Source organism: Cyprinodon variegatus, unplaced genomic scaffold (assembly GCF_000732505.1).
Source record: "Cyprinodon variegatus isolate N-32 unplaced genomic scaffold, C_variegatus-1.0 Scaffold497, whole genome shotgun sequence".
Classification (NCBI taxonomy): Eukaryota; Metazoa; Chordata; class Actinopteri; order Cyprinodontiformes; family Cyprinodontidae; genus Cyprinodon; species Cyprinodon variegatus.
This window is the reverse complement of record NW_015150950.1, coordinates 1684-19747: the sequence shown is the minus strand read 5'-3', so window position 1 is coordinate 19747 and position 18064 is coordinate 1684. Positions and strand designations below refer to the sequence as shown.

Genomic DNA, 18064 nt, shown 5'->3' with positions numbered 1-18064 from the left:
CCTTTGGAATGACTGGTAACTCTTCTGAGGCTGCAATGTAAGCTTCAGGATGGTCGCTTCTTTCTGGAACAGCTTCAGAGTTCAGGTTTGACTGCTGACCACATTGTGGTTCTTTAAGCGTTTGGTCAATCAGTGCTTGATTGCTTTTAGTCATCAAACATCTATGATCCGCTTTAAGGTTCTCAACAGATACTGACTCTTGTTCTTCATGAAGCCCAGGACTGACAGTAGAGTCCTGTTCCTTAGTATCTGAGGAGGCTGCATTCATGCCTTCCTGATCATCAGACCCCATCTCTTTTTTCTCTAAAGGTCTCACAATGCATTCGGATGTCGGTGGCGAAATTGAATCTGATGCAGGATCAGTATCTTTGTTCGGTATTTCAGAAATAGTCTGGTTTTGTTCCAGTCCTGTTACCTCGTGTTCAGGATCTGTGTGATTCCCTGACTGGTTTTCAGGTGTTTCAGCTTTAAGCCTTGCAGATCTTGAGGTCTGAGGTATGTTAGGTTTGGGTTTGGATAACCGATTCCTCCTCTGCTGTCCAATAGTTTTGCCGTCATGTTTGCAGACGGACGGCTCTTCCTCCGGTCTGACAAACACAGCAGGTTGACCTCGCTGGTCTTGGACTTGGTGAAGATCAAAATTTGTTGGGATGATATTTGATGTAATTGCATCATTACAACTACTTTCACTCGTTTCACTGGGAGAAACTGAATTTTTATCCGTGAGCTTGGAGACTGACTCTGAGTCACCGGTGGTTTGTTTTTTGTCTTTCTGATCAACTAGCTCAGAACTTGTCTTCTCCTCCTCACTGGCAAATGTTTTTTCCTTTAATACAAGCTTTTGCTCAGACGTTGAAGTGCTTTCGGTTTCTAGGGAAACCTGCACAGTTGACTTTGTAGGTAATTCAGGATGTAAACCAGGACTTTTCACTACCGTTTCTGCTGGAGACTGAGGCTTCATCTTCATGGTCCTTGAAGTCTGTGTTAGATTTGGTGTAGGTTTTACCTTCGGCAAACGGCTTCTTCTCAACTGACCAGCAGGTGGAACTTTACTCTCTTGTTCACCAGCTGGCCTGTCTTCTACAGGCAAAATTAAATTAGCAGAACATATTTCTTGTGGGTCTGCAATTAGTCCTGCATTTGATCCTTGCTCAGGCTGTGGTTCTGAATCGGACTGCTCTTCAGGGGTATTCTGATGTTCTCCTTGAGGTTCTACTTCAACCTGTTTTTTCTTCACCTCCCCTGCAGGAAGGTCCTCCATCAAGTTAAAACTGGTAGATGAAGTTTCCACATTATTGATGGTTTGCTCCAAGGGTTTGGGCTCTGAACCTGTAAGCGACTCTTTTTCGTCCTTCTCTCTGTTTATCTGCGATTTATTCAGTGTAGACCTTGATTTCTGTGGGAGGTGTGGTTTGATTTTTGATATTCTACTCCTTCTAGTTGTAGCTGCACCCATCTCCTTTTGATTGGCTGACAAATCTTTTTCAGGAGGAGGATGTTCGATGTTGCCATCTTGGACTGAATCTGTTGATGTCTCCTGTAAAACCAATTTCTCTTCTGACTTGGATATCAAGGAGTTGCTTAAATCTGTCTCACCAATGCAATCCTGAGGTGTAATGTGTGGCTCTTTATGAGTGGCTGGGGTTACTTCTCTGGAAAGAGAGCAACCCTGAACTTCTTTGAGAGATTCGCCATCTTTTAACAAGGCCTCAGAATCTGATCTGTGTAGGCTTATTTCTTTAACCGCTGATGTTCCCTCAGCAGCAGCGTCTAAGCAGCTTTCTTCAACCTTCTTTTCTTTGGACATCTCTGTTTCAGGTGTCGATGCTGCAGTCCTTGAGGTCCGCTCAACGTTTGGTTTAGGCCTTACTTTTGAAAAGCGTGCCCTCTTGGTAGATTGAGAGTTGTTGTTTGAACTCTGCGTCTTCTGCTCGTCACCTATTTGCTCACTGGTTTTCAGACGAGACGTGTCCCCGCTGCTCATTTCACTGGTTTCTGGGTTCATACAGGCAACAGTCTCTGAGATTTCTTGCATTTTTTGAGGACACGGAGTTGGCAAGGTAGCAAGGGCACATTCATCTTGGACACTAGGCAAAATCTTTCCGTCAGAGAGGTCTGGTTGTGTCTTGTCCGCTGCCATCTCTGTAATGACAAATTGTGAACAGTAATTCATCTGAAATTTAGAAAAATGTGGAGATAGTTAAGGACTTTTTTGTGGTTTCTGATGCTCATACCTGATGTGTGACCATGAGGGATCACCTCTTTCTGTGCTGACTGAGAAACGTGATTGACATTGCCAATGGTCAAGAGGGTTTGAGCCGCCTCATTATAGCTCTCATCATGAAAAACTGTATTAAAAAAACAACAAAAACAAGCCCTTAAAAAAGCTCCAATTCTATTCACAAGGAGCTTAAAAGAATGAACTTATAACTTACCTTCCGTTTGTTCTGTTGTACAAAAGTCTATTACATCCTAAAGTAGAAAAAAACAAACATTTAGAGGTTATTTCAATAATAAAATTCTTCCAACATACATATGTTCTCAGTAACCCCAGTTACACTTCTTTCTACCCTTTATCTACAGTTTACAATGCACTACAAAGACATTTAAAACACCTGGAATTTGTAATTTTATTACAAAAAACCTCCGTCTAATTTCATTAGGAGTATTTTATGTGATAAACTAAAACAGAAATGTGAAATGGAAGAAAAGTGATACACACTAGCTCTGGCTTGATGGATCAGCATCAGTGCAGAGCGTCTGCCACTGATCACCTGCCACTGATTCTCATTTTCATTTAACATCTGGACTTTGACAAAAATATTCATATTACGTCAATAAGCTTTGGCTATATGTTAAGTGGAGTTTTCTTCCAGGGAAGACACTTCAATTCCATTCTATCAACTTTTGTTGCTCACAATGAAATTTTTCTATCTTCCCTCCAACACTACTCAAACCATGATGCTGCCGTCACTTTAAACATCATCATGTAACCAGACCTGCCTGTTTTTTTTTTTATGTAGGGTATTTGGTGCTGGTCCTTAAGGTCTTTGAATAGGGTGTGTAACATTAGTTAAATGGCATATTTGCTGTTGTATGAGCCCTAATGCAAGCCAGGTTAAAAACCCTAGAATGAAACAACAGGTTGGTCTGCACACAGGCAGCCCCGTGCTTCCCCCTCCTCGTGAGGCACGGTAGGGAAGCTAGTATTTTTATGAATATCTGACATTTCATGATTACAGAGGGTGACTTTTTTTTTTTTTTTCTGAGAAATGAGCCAGAACTGAACCGATCGGAGCCCTACTGATGAACTAATACCAGTTTAGCATGGTTTGATTGTGCCTGGCACGGTTCGGTTCAGTTTTGCATGCCATTTACACTCTACGGTTATCTCAGTTACCATGCTCGGACCGACCTCGGTAAGGTTTCAAAAGAGTAGCGTAGATGGGACTTATATCTCATAGTATATACAGAGATGTAAATACATGCAAATAGACTAATTAGGGGACCTCAGAAAGCATTGATTAAATCAGCTTAAAATGAATTAAATGTGCTTTAACTGTAACATGGCCAATATCAAAGCAAGCCACAACAGTCATATTTGTATTTGCCAAAAAATAACAGTAATGCATGAATTACATTTTTATGTATATCAGGACTTTTCCAGTGGCATTTAAGTGAGGCTGACATTCTATTGTTTAAACCTTAATATTTTACATCTCAGAGAATTTTAGAGAACAGTTGAATTACTATAGTAATATGTCCTTAAATAAACCAATAAGATCACGCATTAAAACTAATTTAACCAACAAACTGGATATTTAACTGGGGATTAAGATTCAATTTAACATAAACTATAATTTAAGCACACTTGACTTACAACCAGCAGATCCAACTGATGATGACAAGCCTCAGCAGAGCCTGTTTCATGTTGTGCCTGATGAAAAGATGAATCAGGACACAGTGCATCTTGGGAGATGCTCAGCATATCAGGCATACTTGCCAAGATATCAAGCTAAGTACAGGATGGGAGGAGTAAAGAATGAAGGGGAAAAAAATAGATGAAAAACATGCATAAAGCAAAAAATAAAAAAATGTTTGGAGAAAAGTAAAAAAAAAAAAGGAATGATGCATGTCCATGCCTTTTCAATCAGAACTTTACACTTCCTACCTCGGCCATTGGGTCGTCCACTTCTGAAATCACAGTGTTTATTGAATGCAGGCCAGAAGGCACCAGGGCAGACGAGTCTTTACTGGAGCCGACACCTGGAACTTGCCCCTCCTCATCATCTTCATCACTGAAGTCTGACTTGGAGGATCTAAGAGTTACCAGTTTGGATTTTTTAGGCTTTTGGTTAGATTGTGGCTTTAATGGGCTGCCTCTTTTAAGAGTGCCCTTAGGTTTTGATTTGGAGGCAGAAGGGGAATTAGCTTCAGTAGCAGAGGAGTGTGATTCATCTTTGCAGGCGAAGGCCACCGTGGGTTTGGGAACCCTCCCATATCTATGAATCAAATGGAAAAAATTAAGCTGTGCTGAAGATAATTTAAGGATCAAAACTTGCAGAATGATGTTCTTTTAAGGTAATCTTTGAGGAGAAGCTGGAATATTTTACCTGGTAGGTCCAAAGTGCTTTATTGTTTCCTCTTCCTCTTCAGAAGAAATCTCGCCTCCAGGAGAAATTCTCCCACTAGTTCTACAAGCATCTGATTCACCTTCATTCACCTAAAATATAAGCAACGCCTAAAATAAGTAAACAATCACATTATTTAGGATGTTTTGATGCTTCTAAGCCCAAATAAATAACCTGTTCTTTCCGGGTTTGATCATTATCGTTCTTTTCTCCATTATCAGATCCAGTTTCGTTGCTTTTTCCCTTTTTACTTCGTTTCAGACCCAGAGGTAGAAGTGGTTTTGGTGCTCTGTCCCGTGAAAGCTTCGCTGGCTTGTTTACATTAGGAATGTTTTCAGACCTAAATTTTAAGGGAATAAACAAGTCGCTTTAATAAAAATAATAAAGCAAATAGGACACAATTTAAAGAAATTAGGAGGTATTACATTTCTGAACTGGTGTGGCTCTCAGAAAGTGCAGCCTCTGTTTCTTCAGGTAAATCACCTGAAAACACAGAAGGAAAAACAAAAATCAAAGAAAAACAACAGTTAAACTTTAGGTTTAAAAAAAAAAGCATTTTACATCATTTAAATAGTTGCAAAAAAAAAAAAAGCCCTTTGAGAGATGGACAGATCAGGCAAAGCAACTAGACAGTCAGTTAATTAACTTTGACTTGAGCAAGAAATCTGCTGTTGGTTCAAATGGCTCGTTTTACTCTTGACCAACCCTGATCATTAATCAGCCTGTCAGACAATGAAAAATCCAATGCTTTTCCAGAGCAGTAAACCCACCAAATAACAGCTCTTTTTAAAATATAATAAAGAAACTGTGCCTTATTTTTTGAAGGGGTCATAGAATGATTATATAGGGTATTTGGTGCTGGTCCTTAATGTCTCTGAATAGGTTGTGTAACATTGGCTGGGCTGCCAACTCTGGGGCTGGTCCAGGAACTACGGCGGACGGGGGCAGGGAGCCAGCGGGGGATGGAGCCCGACGCATCCAAACCCGACCCGGTGATGGTGGCCGCGGCCCTGTGCTTCCCCCTGAAATCTGGTCACCATAGATGTGCAAGCATAGATGTGCTATCAACAGCTTAGCGACAAAATAGTACTTACAGCTTGCGGCTGTGATGGCCTTACGGTCGGAACATCCCCTCTTTTCAGTAAAAAGTTTTGCAAAGTTTTGCTTTTAACTGTCCAAGATTTTTAAAGCTGCCTTCGGTAAAATGCTTAGAGTAAATGAACAGCTGAGCAGCAAACTTTGCAGCCTGGAACACTGCATGATCGGAATAAACTGTCTCATTTGAACAAGCCAGTTGAAAATTTCTGATGAGACTCAACAGGATCTGAAATTATAATCCGACTGAGAGGCGTGGTTTATGACGATTGACCATCTAATCAGCACACATGGAAACAACCCTAACCCTAACCCTGCATTAATGTCACATATTATTGCTTTGATTCTAACTGGGATGCATACTTGACGCATCTTTAGTTGGCGTTAGTACAGCACAATCCAATAATTGTTTTGCTTTTGAGTCAGAACATGTCTCAAACAGATCGGGATATTTTTGAGCATGGGAAACAGCTTATAAGCAACTTTTGCAGGATGCAAATCCAACAAAAGAACTGAACAGCATAGAAGTTGTTCGATCAGAATAAATAATGAAAAGGGGATTATATATAAAGCCTTTATATCCATAAAACATGGATATGTTTAGTGATGGACAGATTAGGCTTTGCTGGGACAAACATGCTGCAAAATGGTTCACTGCTTTATAGTTTCCTCTTTGCTTAAAAATTATCCTCAAACGCTGAAAAAACCCAGAATGTCCTTTAACAGCCAAGCTGGCAAGCTGTGCATCCTGAAATCTGAATCTGATGACTAATTCGGTGTGACTGGCTATTCAGCAATTCCGTCATGAGAAGATTTCGCTCCTGGATTCATTTTCTGTTATGAACTCGTTAGCTATGCACAGGAAGCATATGAATCCAAAAAAAACAAACGAATGAAACGTTGAAAGCAGTCTTTATACGTCTTTTATGGCTGTTTTGTAAAACTTTCCAGGCCATAGCCTTATTATTTCAAATATAACACCTTTCAAGTGTTTACATGTTTTTTTTTTTTTTTTTTTATAAAACTGTCCTTATTTCAAAATGTCAGTAAGATAATTTTGGCGAAGAAATTCGAAACCAACTACAAAACTGTTCTAATATTAAGCGGCCGTAACATTATTTAACAGAACAAAGATTAATAAGGTCTGAGATATTCTCTTAAGGACCTGTTTTGTTTTTCTTCTCATTTGGCTCTTCTGTCAAGGCCTTTACTGTCTTCTTCCTTTTGCGTTTTTTTTTTAGCTCAGAGGCAGACGCTTCCTCCTCATTACACTGGTCCTCGTTTTCTTTCTCCTGTCCTTCCTTCAAGTCAGAAACATCATCATCTTCTTCTTCCTCCTCCACGTCACTCAAGTTTTTGGCTGATTTTTTGCCTGTGAAGGTAGACAAAACAAGGTTTAAAAAAAAAAAAAAAAAGAGACACAAACTAAAAGCTCCACTGTACTGTGAAAAAATAACAAGTGGTTTATTTACCCTTATTTCCCTTAGCATTTGTTCTGGACTTTGTTTTGTTGTTCTTCTCAACAAGTGACTTGAGTTTCTTCTTCTCCTTCTGATATTCCAAAATTTTATCCAGCAGCTTAGAAAAGTACTCTATATCCAGCTTACGCCTCTCTCCTAAAATAAAAACAAACAAAACCATAGCGTTAAATCCCATCAATCATGAATTATCTAATGTTGTACTTGGCAACCAGAACACTTACTGAAAGCTTTGTCAATCCTCCAACTATTTATTCGCTCCTCCTTTTTGAACTTGTTCTGGAAATAAAAATATTTTCAAAGATATAGATCACCGGTGAGCCCTTTCTTGATTACACCTTGTAAAAACATATTTAATAATTGGTAATCCTACCTTTATTTCTGTCCGAGCTCTGTGCGGAAACAGCTGACAAATCATAGAAAAGTCCGTCCCCACCATGCTTACCGCCAGGTAGAACATGTCCGTCTCTGAGGAAAACCAAATACAAAACGGAATATCAGACATGCTTCAAAGCACATTGCAACTCTGCAATGAACTCAGGCAATCATCTGCATCATCCACCTTCAATTGACCAGGGCTTGCAGTAAGTTGACTTCCTGAAGCTTGAGTAAGTTGTAGTGGAGCCTCTTTCAAAAATGGGGTCTCTGTTGGATGCTGGGTTCGGGCCTTTGGCTCGCTGGACTTCCACTGTTAAGCTGAGAGGAGGTTTGATAAGTGCCAATAAAGATAAGAATGGAGCATTATCTAAGACAGTGGTTCCTAAAATGGGGGGGCATTTGCAGGAGGGTTGATAGAAATAAACCGAGGACCCCTCTGAGAGTTCATGTTTTATCATATTGATAGCAATTTTTAATTTTGTTACACAGTAAAATCAAAGGTTTAACTCAAAAATAAATACACTAATGTTGGAAGTTTTCTGATTTCAGGAAAGCAGTTCATTTCATAGCAACATATTTATTATTTTTGACTTTTCTATGTAAAACCAGTGAAAGGTTAGGTGGGGGGGAGGGTCTTGTAAAACAAAAATCACTAGAAAGCAATAAAGAGAGAACATGACAGGCTTACCTTTCCTCATCGATGATCAGCGAGCCGTCTTCTGCTACTTTGACCTGAGGCACCATGAGAGATTCGTCCTCCTCTCCCTCTGCAGCAGCCTCTTCCTCTTCTTCGTCCTCATCCTCTCTGGGCTTCTCTTTGGTTGGAGGAACCTCAGGTACATGCTCTGTTGATCTGCAGGACATAAAAGAAATATCTAATATTTAGCAGCCCAATGCTAAACCTTTGCATGCCTACAGATGCGATTCAGCGCCCCAGAAAGTCACAACTTTCTCCAAAATATCGATAAATTTTTTATGAATAAGCTTGGAGTGAACATTTGTAGTAAAATTTGGAGTTTACCAGATTTCCCAGAGAATAAGACGCACAAGAAAATGTTCACAAGACATTTTCTATTTCCATTATGAATTAAAATCATAGACATTTTTTTCCTTGAGTCTAAGTTAACACATGTTTATCAAACTAAAGCTCAACAAAAAATTCAGGTTTGTCAAAGATTGTTAATGTAAAAAGATATGTGAAGGAAGTTGGAAATTATTTTATTTTGGCAGACCAGAAATTTCTTTGTAACTGTGAAGCTAAGTGTCAATCATTCCCTGCATTTGAAACAACAATTCCCTGCTTAATGCAGTAAATAATGTTTATTAATGTTCTTTTCTTTACTCTGAGTTGAAGGATTTGCTTGCTGTTGTACATATGTATACATTTATAACAGGTTTAAATAGTTAAACAGGAAATCAAAGGTAAGTTACATAGATACATTTGCGTTTGTGATCCTAAACAGTTTAACGGCGGCTGAACGTCACTGGCCTTAAAAAATAAAGTACCTGGCAACCAGAGGAAACTGGTGGAAACCAAGGCAGGTGAGGCCTCATGACGATTTCTATCTGAAATGTCAGCGTTTGGAGGCTTCAGTCTATACAACAACAGTGACACCTGGTGGCTAATGAAAGCATTGCGCTAAAGATCCTCAGAGATCCAGAACTTGACAAATTCAGAGAATCAAAAAGTTATAAAAATAAATAAAACTGGACATCAGTTATTGTAGCTGAAGTCATTTCGCTCTATTTCCAGGGAGCAAAATCAACAATGAACACATTCAACACCTCTGAGCAACAAAAGCACAAAGTAGAAGCTTAAAACTACCTAAGTAACAAACTCAAGTCAAAACATTTTTAGGCCAATAAATCAATATCAATCTATATTGGGATATAGTTTGATTCAATAACAGGGATATTAATCTCAACAACTTTTTATTTTCGATTTGATAAATATATTGCAGTTTTGCGTATTGGTGGATATCTATATTGAACCAATAAAAAATAAGCATTAATCATACATACTTTTATTACTTATTTAATGGAGTGGAATGATAGAAAAGCCTTGATCAACTGATATATCGCTAACAATACTTAAAGGTATAGGGGAGGATTTTCGTAAATTTTTTAAAAGACCCGCCCTCTCCACTTTAAAGGAAAAATTGCACATGCACAACCGTATACCTGCTACTGAGAGGGAACACCTATCAAACACGTGCGAGAGCGTGCACAAGCCCATTTCTCCTCGTGCACGCTCTCTTTAAAAGGTGCTATCTGCATCGCTAATGCAAGCTAAATTTCCAAAAGAAGATTTGCAAATTTTCCACTATGTCAGACTTGCATCCGTTAAGTGAAAATGGGGGCGAACACGTAGGAAGGCCTTACGTCAACATATCACCAGAATGATTGACAATTAGGAGGACCACTTATTTTGATGATTCACCTGGAAAAAGAACGTTCTCCATTATACCTTTAACATCAGGTAATAGAACAACTGACCAATTTCTTATTCACCAAAGAGTTACAAAAACTTCACAAAAAAGCTGATAGAAGCAAAGTGTTTCAATGAGCTTTATAATATTGGAGGTTAAAGAGACATGTGGATATATTCTGGTATTTATATTTTGGCTGATATTAGACCGATTTCTAACATCAATATTGGAACCAGAATTGGGACATCCCTAAAACAGCTTTTGTTCTACACTGAAGTTCATAGCAGCTGATTCAAGCTTAACAAAAAGGGCTGCAGCAGATTGCAGAGAACCAATAACAAGGAGTCTGTGGCTGCAGCTGCATGAAACAATTAACCGGATTAATTGATTATTGAAATAGTTGTTAATAAGTTAATCGATTAATCATCAACTGAAATATAGAGACTCTAAAATATGCTTATAGCTGAAAGAGCAACCCGTTTAGAGAAGAAATTATACCAAGATTGTAAAAAAATCTATATGTATATATAAACATTTTGCATTTAAGATTGAAAAAAACTTTTTTCTTTTGCCGGTTTGCCCATTCCTTTTGGGACATTTTAGTTTCACCTTGTTTAATTTTGTAAAAAGTCTTAAGGAATCTTTGGCTATTTGATTATAAATCGATAAAACAAACAAATAATGGACAGATTAATTTATTTGCAAAATAATCCTTAGTTGTAGCCCTAGTAAAATTTATTTAGTCTGGACTGAGCTCTACCTCGCTGTAATGAAGGTTTATTTTCATGTTAGGATGCAGAGGTCACAGAGGTCAAAAATTGGGAAGCTGTGGCATGAGTGAGAGAGATGAGAAGAAAATTTTAACAGGATTAATAAAAACAATAACAAAAACTTCAGGAACAGTTTCTTTCCACAAACTATTACTCTAATGCAGAGCTTAAGGCCGGGCCGCACCGGCTGCGTATAGACACTCCGACTGCGCAAGGTGTACAGATTTTCACTTCTGTATCTGTGCTACCAAAAAAAATAAAAAATAAAAAAAATAAAAAAATTTCCCACATTTGACATGGACGGATTATGAAAAAATATAAAAATTAATAAATAAATTTAAAAAACTACCGGCACAGTTATCAACCAAAGACCGACTTAATGTCTGTGCAGCATCTCAAACTAGAACAGAGAGAATTTTTAAAGGCCTATATTAAAAAAATAATTGGAACTACCTTTAAAGAACAGGAAAATTCAGCAATAATAGCTGTGGGGCCGTTTATATGCTGACTGCGGCAGAGAGGTGATTCTCAGAGAGAGATCTGAGACTTTTGTCAGTTTTCTGTTGTTTTTTTTTAATATTGTGGCGAATGATGAGTTTCACTTACCTGCTCTATCTGCCCTTCGTTATTTTGTTTTTTTGAGCCTCAAAAAGGACCACTATTTTACTATATCCAATTTTTTCTCCTCCTGAAGTTATTTTTTTTCGAGGAGATTGATAAACTGCACTTTCTGCCCCTTACTGCTTTTACATGGCTCGAAGAGCATCACTTCTTTATCCATTTTATCTCGTGAGTAAAATACTCATAGTTTAATTGATTGATTTTTTACAAGTTTGTCCCACTTGCCTTAAAAGCGATATGCAACTCCAAAACTGACTGTTTCCCCTTGCAATTAACAGATTCTGTATTTCCCCTCAAAGCGGATGCGTTACACTTTATAACAGCGTCTCTCTTCCTGTCAGACCCATGAAATCTCTGCTGAATTGCTACGTAGTCAGACTAAATCAGAGAAGGGGTCTATCTCAGTTGGAGCTACGCCACCCCTCTTGCAGAAAATCATGTTGAGTGTGATCATCCCCATTAATTTTCAATAAGCGCTAAATGCTACAATTTCATTCAACACCATTTTTTGTCGGATCGGTCGCAAATCGGGTTCGGTGTGCTCTGCCCTCTACTCTCAGAGTCAGAAACCCCTGTACCTAGTACCTCTATATCTACCCAGCCCGTTTATTGGTTACCACTTATTTAATTTCTAATAATTTACTCCAGCATCCTTAGCTCATTGCACGCGCTGTTGTTTTAATCTTTTTTCTTTATAGAATGCATATCGGTGCATGTGAGTGGAGCGTGGAGCAAGCAGTGGAGCTGAGCGGAAGAACTATGGTGGAGCACAGAGCGGTTTTTGATTCAAAGGCTGGAGCAAGGATTTCACTCCGCTCCAGTTCGCTCCGATGTCCTCACAACTTCAATTAAAAATGTTAGGATTATAAAATTTGTCAAATAACATTTATTGGATTTAAGTCTAGTAAAATAAGTTAATAATTAAATAGGAAATGAGGGGCAACATGAATGGAGCGAGGCGTTAATTTGACAGGTTGGAAATTGTACGGTAATTTAACAGCCAGTTAAATAAGACAATACACGTGTATAGGTCACATCATTAAATCAAACGCTGTGTGTCCCGGGGCCCAGGCATAATTACATGAAGGAAAAATTTCAGAAAATGTCTTCTCCTGAAAATATGAGCGAGCGTGGAGCGATGTTGCAGGAGGGNATTTGCAAAATAATCCTTAGTTGTAGCCCTAGTAAAATTTATTTAGTCTGGACTGAGCTCTACCTCGCTGTAATGAAGGTTTATTTTCATGTTAGGATGCAGAGGTCACAGAGGTCAAAAATTGGGAAGCTGTGGCATGAGTGAGAGAGATGAGAAGAAAATTTTAACAGGATTAATAAAAACAATAACAAAAACTTCAGGAACAGTTTCTTTCCACAAACTATTACTCTAATGCAGAGCTTAAGGCCGGGCCGCACCGGCTGCGTATAGACACTCCGACTGCGCAAGGTGTACAGATTTTCACTTCTGTATCTGTGCTACCAAAAAAAATAAAAAATAAAAAAAATAAAAAAATTTCCCACATTTGACATGGACGGATTATGAAAAAATATAAAAATTAATAAATAAATTTAAAAAACTACCGGCACAGTTATCAACCAAAGACCGACTTAATGTCTGTGCAGCATCTCAAACTAGAACAGAGAGAATTTTTAAAGGCCTATATTAAAAAAATAATTGGAACTACCTTTAAAGAACAGGAAAATTCAGCAATAATAGCTGTGGGGCCGTTTATATGCTGACTGCGGCAGAGAGGTGATTCTCAGAGAGAGATCTGAGACTTTTGTCAGTTTTCTGTTGTTTTTTTTTAATATTGTGGCGAATGATGAGTTTCACTTACCTGCTCTATCTGCCCTTCGTTATTTTGTTTTTTTGAGCCTCAAAAAGGACCACTATTTTACTATATCCAATTTTTTCTCCTCCTGAAGTTATTTTTTTTCGAGGAGATTGATAAACTGCACTTTCTGCCCCTTACTGCTTTTACATGGCTCGAAGAGCATCACTTCTTTATCCATTTTATCTCGTGAGTAAAATACTCATAGTTTAATTGATTGATTTTTTACAAGTTTGTCCCACTTGCCTTAAAAGCGATATGCAACTCCAAAACTGACTGTTTCCCCTTGCAATTAACAGATTCTGTATTTCCCCTCAAAGCGGATGCGTTACACTTTATAACAGCGTCTCTCTTCCTGTCAGACCCATGAAATCTCTGCTGAATTGCTACGTAGTCAGACTAAATCAGAGAAGGGGTCTATCTCAGTTGGAGCTACGCCACCCCTCTTGCAGAAAATCATGTTGAGTGTGATCATCCCCATTAATTTTCAATAAGCGCTAAATGCTACAATTTCATTCAACACCATTTTTTGTCGGATCGGTCGCAAATCGGGTTCGGTGTGCTCTGCCCTCTACTCTCAGAGTCAGAAACCCCTGTACCTAGTACCTCTATATCTACCCAGCCCGTTTATTGGTTACCACTTATTTAATTTCTAATAATTTACTCCAGCATCCTTAGCTCATTGCACGCGCTGTTGTTTTAATCTTTTTTCTTTATAGAATGCATATCGGTGCATGTGAGTGGAGCGTGGAGCAAGCAGTGGAGCTGAGCGGAAGAACTATGGTGGAGCACAGAGCGGTTTTTGATTCAAAGGCTGGAGCAAGGATTTCACTCCGCTCCAGTTCGCTCCGATGTCCTCATAAAATTTGTCAAATAACATTTATTGGATTTAAGTCTAGTAAAATAAGTTAATAATTAAATAGGAAATGAGGGGCAACATGAATGGAGCGAGGCGTTAATTTGACAGCTTGGAAATTGTACGGTAATTTAACAGCCAGTTAAATAAGACAATACACGTGTATAGGTCACATCATTAAATCAAACGCTGTGTGTCCCGGGGCCCAGGCATAATTACATGAAGGAAAAATTTCAGAAAATGTCTTCTCCTGAAAATATGAGCGAGCGTGGAGCGATGTTGCAGGAGGGGCAGGAAAATTAAGGTGAGTGCGGAGTGGATTTTGAGCAGAGTCCTGGCGCAATTTTGAGCGGCGGAGCGAACTTCCTCCTGAGCGGGGAGCGGGAATTGCACGGTGCTCCGCTCCCTTCACATGCTCTGATGCATATGCAAAATTTTTATTGCTGTGTCACTGTAGTGTTCCTAAATCAAAAGTCAAAATTCCTCATACATGACTGATAAAGATGATTTGTAAATTCTGGCTCGTCTGATGTTAATATAGTCAATAGAAAGGTTATCAAAAATTTTACACAAATTAATCTAGATAATGTGTTTTGTAATCATAATGACACAAACATACTGATCTCCTCTTGGTGAAGGCGGGATCACTGTCTCATTCTCTTCATCAGCTTCTAAGCTGGATCTGAAAAAAAAAAAGCCAAATTAGTTTTAATTAAGCAACATCACTCATACACAAAAAACACAATCACTGATGGAGAAGGTCCAATATTTCAAGGAACTTACGTCATAGGATTAGATGTTGGGAGATAATGGATCAGGTCCCTCATTGTCATCTTTGTTGGATCTAAGCTGAATTCCTTACCACGGGCTTTAGCTCTCTTGAGATTCTGTAAGATAAAGAAACGCAATGTCTTGTGTTCACATCCAATAATAGCAATATCTTCTTTATCAAACGAACATTTTAAAGCTTTGAATAATCCCAGCTAACCTTTTCTTTGGACCGCTCTTGTCTCAGCAGGTCTCTCAGCTTCTGGGCCTTTATCATCCTCTGCACATCTGACGGGTCATTCAGGAGTCTGCTCAGAGACAGCGCTGAAGGGGATATTGCTGAAACTACCTTTTTTGATGATATAAGAGTCTTGGCTTTCTCTGATATTTCTGTAGCTTCTTTGTCTGGTAGAGAAGGTGGTACCCTATCATGCACTCTGGGATGAACATCCTTCGTCTGACTAGTTAGAACGTTTTCCACATGTTTACTGCCGTCTTTCGGCAGATGGGTTTGTTTTTTAGAGTCCTCTGATGGAGAAACAGCTGATGGTCCCGGTATCTCAGACGACAACGGGGTGAGCTTTGGTTGTGTTTTGTGCTGCTTGGCATCATCAGAGAGTCCTCTGCTCTTTGTGGACTGAAGTCCTGGAGGGGCTGGAGTTTTTGTAGGTTGACTAGATGTCGTTGGTTTTTCTGGTTCAGACTCAGACGCTGCATCTACAGGGGGGACAGAGACTGTTTTCACTGGGGATTTTGTTGTCCGAGGGAGGGTTGGTGGACGACCAGGAGCCACTTTGGGCTTGATGGAGAACCGCTTCCTTCTCTGGACTGATGCTGAGGAGCTGGTACCTTCCCCATTCTGTTCATTGGCATCTCTGAAACAGTTATTTTTAGAGTTAGTTTTGTAATCCAACATAAAAGCAAAACCAATTCAAAATTCTTAAGTCTACTATCACACTCACCCGGAACCAGAAGCATTTTCTGATGGGGTCACCACTGGTTCGTTTGTTAGAGAAGCATTATTGTCCTCCTTTGGTTCATTTTGGGTTTGATTTGTGTCCTGGTTTGCAGCTGGGGGACCCTGAGGTGTTCCAGCTGCTGCTGCTGCTGCTCTCCCAGCTATGCCGATATTGGGGCGAGCACTAAATCTTGACCGTCGAAACATCTTAACCTAAAAATATTAGAAAGCAATAGAAATTAAAAAAGAAATCTGGTTAAAAATGCAATCCAATTAATGCAGATATAGACATAAGTTACTGAATAACTTAACAACAAAATCTTAGATTTGTTAAAAACAAGTTAATTATCCACATGTTTTAGGCAAACATTTACAAAGTAATTTGCTTTTAAAACAATCTGAAAACTTAATTTGAAAAAACTTGAAATGCTTTATGTCCTACCACAAAGTGACGTCCTTAGGAGGGATATACCAAGTCCAAAGTCACATGTTCATCAGTTTTAGTACCTGATGAGAAAATAAAACATAAAGCAGTCAAATGTCAGGGTAACTTTAGTATGGACATAGTCAGCTACCGGGCTCAGAAAGTATTTCATCATGTATCACCAAAATAGTACATTAAACAACCACAAGATTATAAATTTTTTATCAGCATTGAAAAATACGTTTTAGTTTGTTTACAAAAGTTAATTTGACCACTTCTTTATCTATTAATACAAAAAGGCTTCAAAAGTGCACAGACTGCTATATGTTTTGTGTTGAGAAGTGGGTACCTTTTGGTTATCATTGTGTCACATGTATCATGTAAATAAAAAAAAGAAAAAGAAACATAAAATTAAAGAACTGACAGCATGTTTTAGGGATGTCAAAATAATCAGGATTGGCATCGGCCTTAAAAGTTGTATCAGCAATTTTTAAAGCCAATGCTTTTAGCTTGCCAGGAGGAAGTATCCTGCTGTGATGAGGTTTTTCCTTTGCAGTGAAGATACAGCTGAATATTGATGCTAAACATATGGCCAGAGATACAGTAGTATGGTTTCATTTAACACATTTTCAGGTAGTAAAATGTCCTAATCAAAGCCCAAACTAAAGTATATTTGAGAAGAAGACAAAAAAAATAAAAAGGTTTGACCAACATTTTCTACTAAATTTTACACTGAATTTATACAAATTTCCCAAACTAAGAAGTGAAAGATCTCAGTTTAGACAAAAAGACTAAACGAAATGTATTTGTATATTTCCAGAAGTATTTTTCCGTTCCATTTGACCTCAAAACCATGCACTACTTTTTTCTTTTTTTTTTAAGTTTTAATGAAACAAAAAGTGCAAATCAACTCATTAGGGTGTGATATAGCCACCAACTATTTCAATATTGAGCTCAATGTGTAGTCCGGTGCAGTAAGACTAAGGAAAAAGTTAAAACAGAGGACATTATATTGCTGCAACTTATATAGTATTTTAGCATTGTTCTTTATTATTAAGGGTGGTTGCATTATAAAGGCAACAAAGCTAATAATGCTGCTACAAAAACGTTTATTTTTCACCATTATCCTACAAATATTAAAAAATATTGTGCTATGTACTGCTTCCCTGCTAAAGCTCAACTGTGAAACTGTCAACGCTAGCGACATTAGAGTATTTAGGATTAATATAAACATAAAAACACTAAATAATTATCGACCACACCTTAATATGAGCGCGACTATCACATAATGCACCAAAACAAAGCGCACTTTTTAAATCCAGTAAAAAGGCTGAGCTCACGCACAATAACAACACGACGCCTGCCTGAGTTACAGCCTCGCGCTACGAAAGTCATGCGGCTCAACAACTGTAACAATATTAATGAGAATATATCAGCTAGTTTGTAGCCACATACCTGTTGAAGAAATTCTATATTCTTCGCTATACAAGTCACAATTTAACCCCCAAAACAGGAATGGGTAGCGGACCCGTGTGGTTAGAAATCCGCCATGTTTTTTTGTTTGATGACGCAATTTCTCGAAAGGATTTGTGGGAAACGTAGTCTCGAAATACAAAAATGAAAATACAAAACCTAGTTGTTTCCTTAATGGCATTGGCAAAACTCTGACGTAGTTATAAATAAATAAATAAATAAAATGTCAACAGTAGTTAAATTATACAATAGGAAATAAGTTTAGAAATGTATTTTAATTTGCTAATTTATTGATTCATCTTTATCGTAGTTACCTTATATATTTAATGTCATTATTGTTTTCGGATCTTTTATTCA

At 38.3% G+C, this 18064-nt stretch overlaps 1 protein-coding gene across 1 annotated transcript in view; it reads right to left on the bottom strand.

Annotated features, from left to right (window-relative positions):
- bdp1 (B double prime 1, subunit of RNA polymerase III transcription initiation factor IIIB) overlaps window positions 1–17800 on the bottom strand; it is a gene marked incomplete at its 3' end in the record, with an annotated part of 19708 nt that extends 1908 nt beyond the window's left edge. The window contains exons 1-20 of the mRNA XM_015390404.1: window positions 17690–17800; window positions 16253–16317; window positions 15815–16023; window positions 15073–15727; window positions 14868–14971; window positions 14704–14766; window positions 8271–8435; window positions 7767–7900; window positions 7578–7672; window positions 7429–7483; window positions 7199–7342; window positions 6892–7098; window positions 5057–5114; window positions 4806–4971; window positions 4614–4723; window positions 4172–4502; window positions 3881–4015; window positions 2436–2472; window positions 2235–2348; window positions 1–2142 (exon numbers count right to left, since the gene is read on the bottom strand). Coding sequence (XP_015245890.1) covers window positions 1–2142; window positions 2235–2348; window positions 2436–2472; window positions 3881–4015; window positions 4172–4502; window positions 4614–4723; window positions 4806–4971; window positions 5057–5114; window positions 6892–7098; window positions 7199–7342; window positions 7429–7483; window positions 7578–7672; window positions 7767–7900; window positions 8271–8435; window positions 14704–14766; window positions 14868–14971; window positions 15073–15727; window positions 15815–16017 — 4918 coding nt within the window. The remainder of the gene's footprint in view (window positions 2143–2234; window positions 2349–2435; window positions 2473–3880; window positions 4016–4171; window positions 4503–4613; window positions 4724–4805; window positions 4972–5056; window positions 5115–6891; window positions 7099–7198; window positions 7343–7428; window positions 7484–7577; window positions 7673–7766; window positions 7901–8270; window positions 8436–14703; window positions 14767–14867; window positions 14972–15072; window positions 15728–15814; window positions 16024–16252; window positions 16318–17689) is intronic.
- Window positions 17801–18064: the final 264 nt, after the last annotated feature.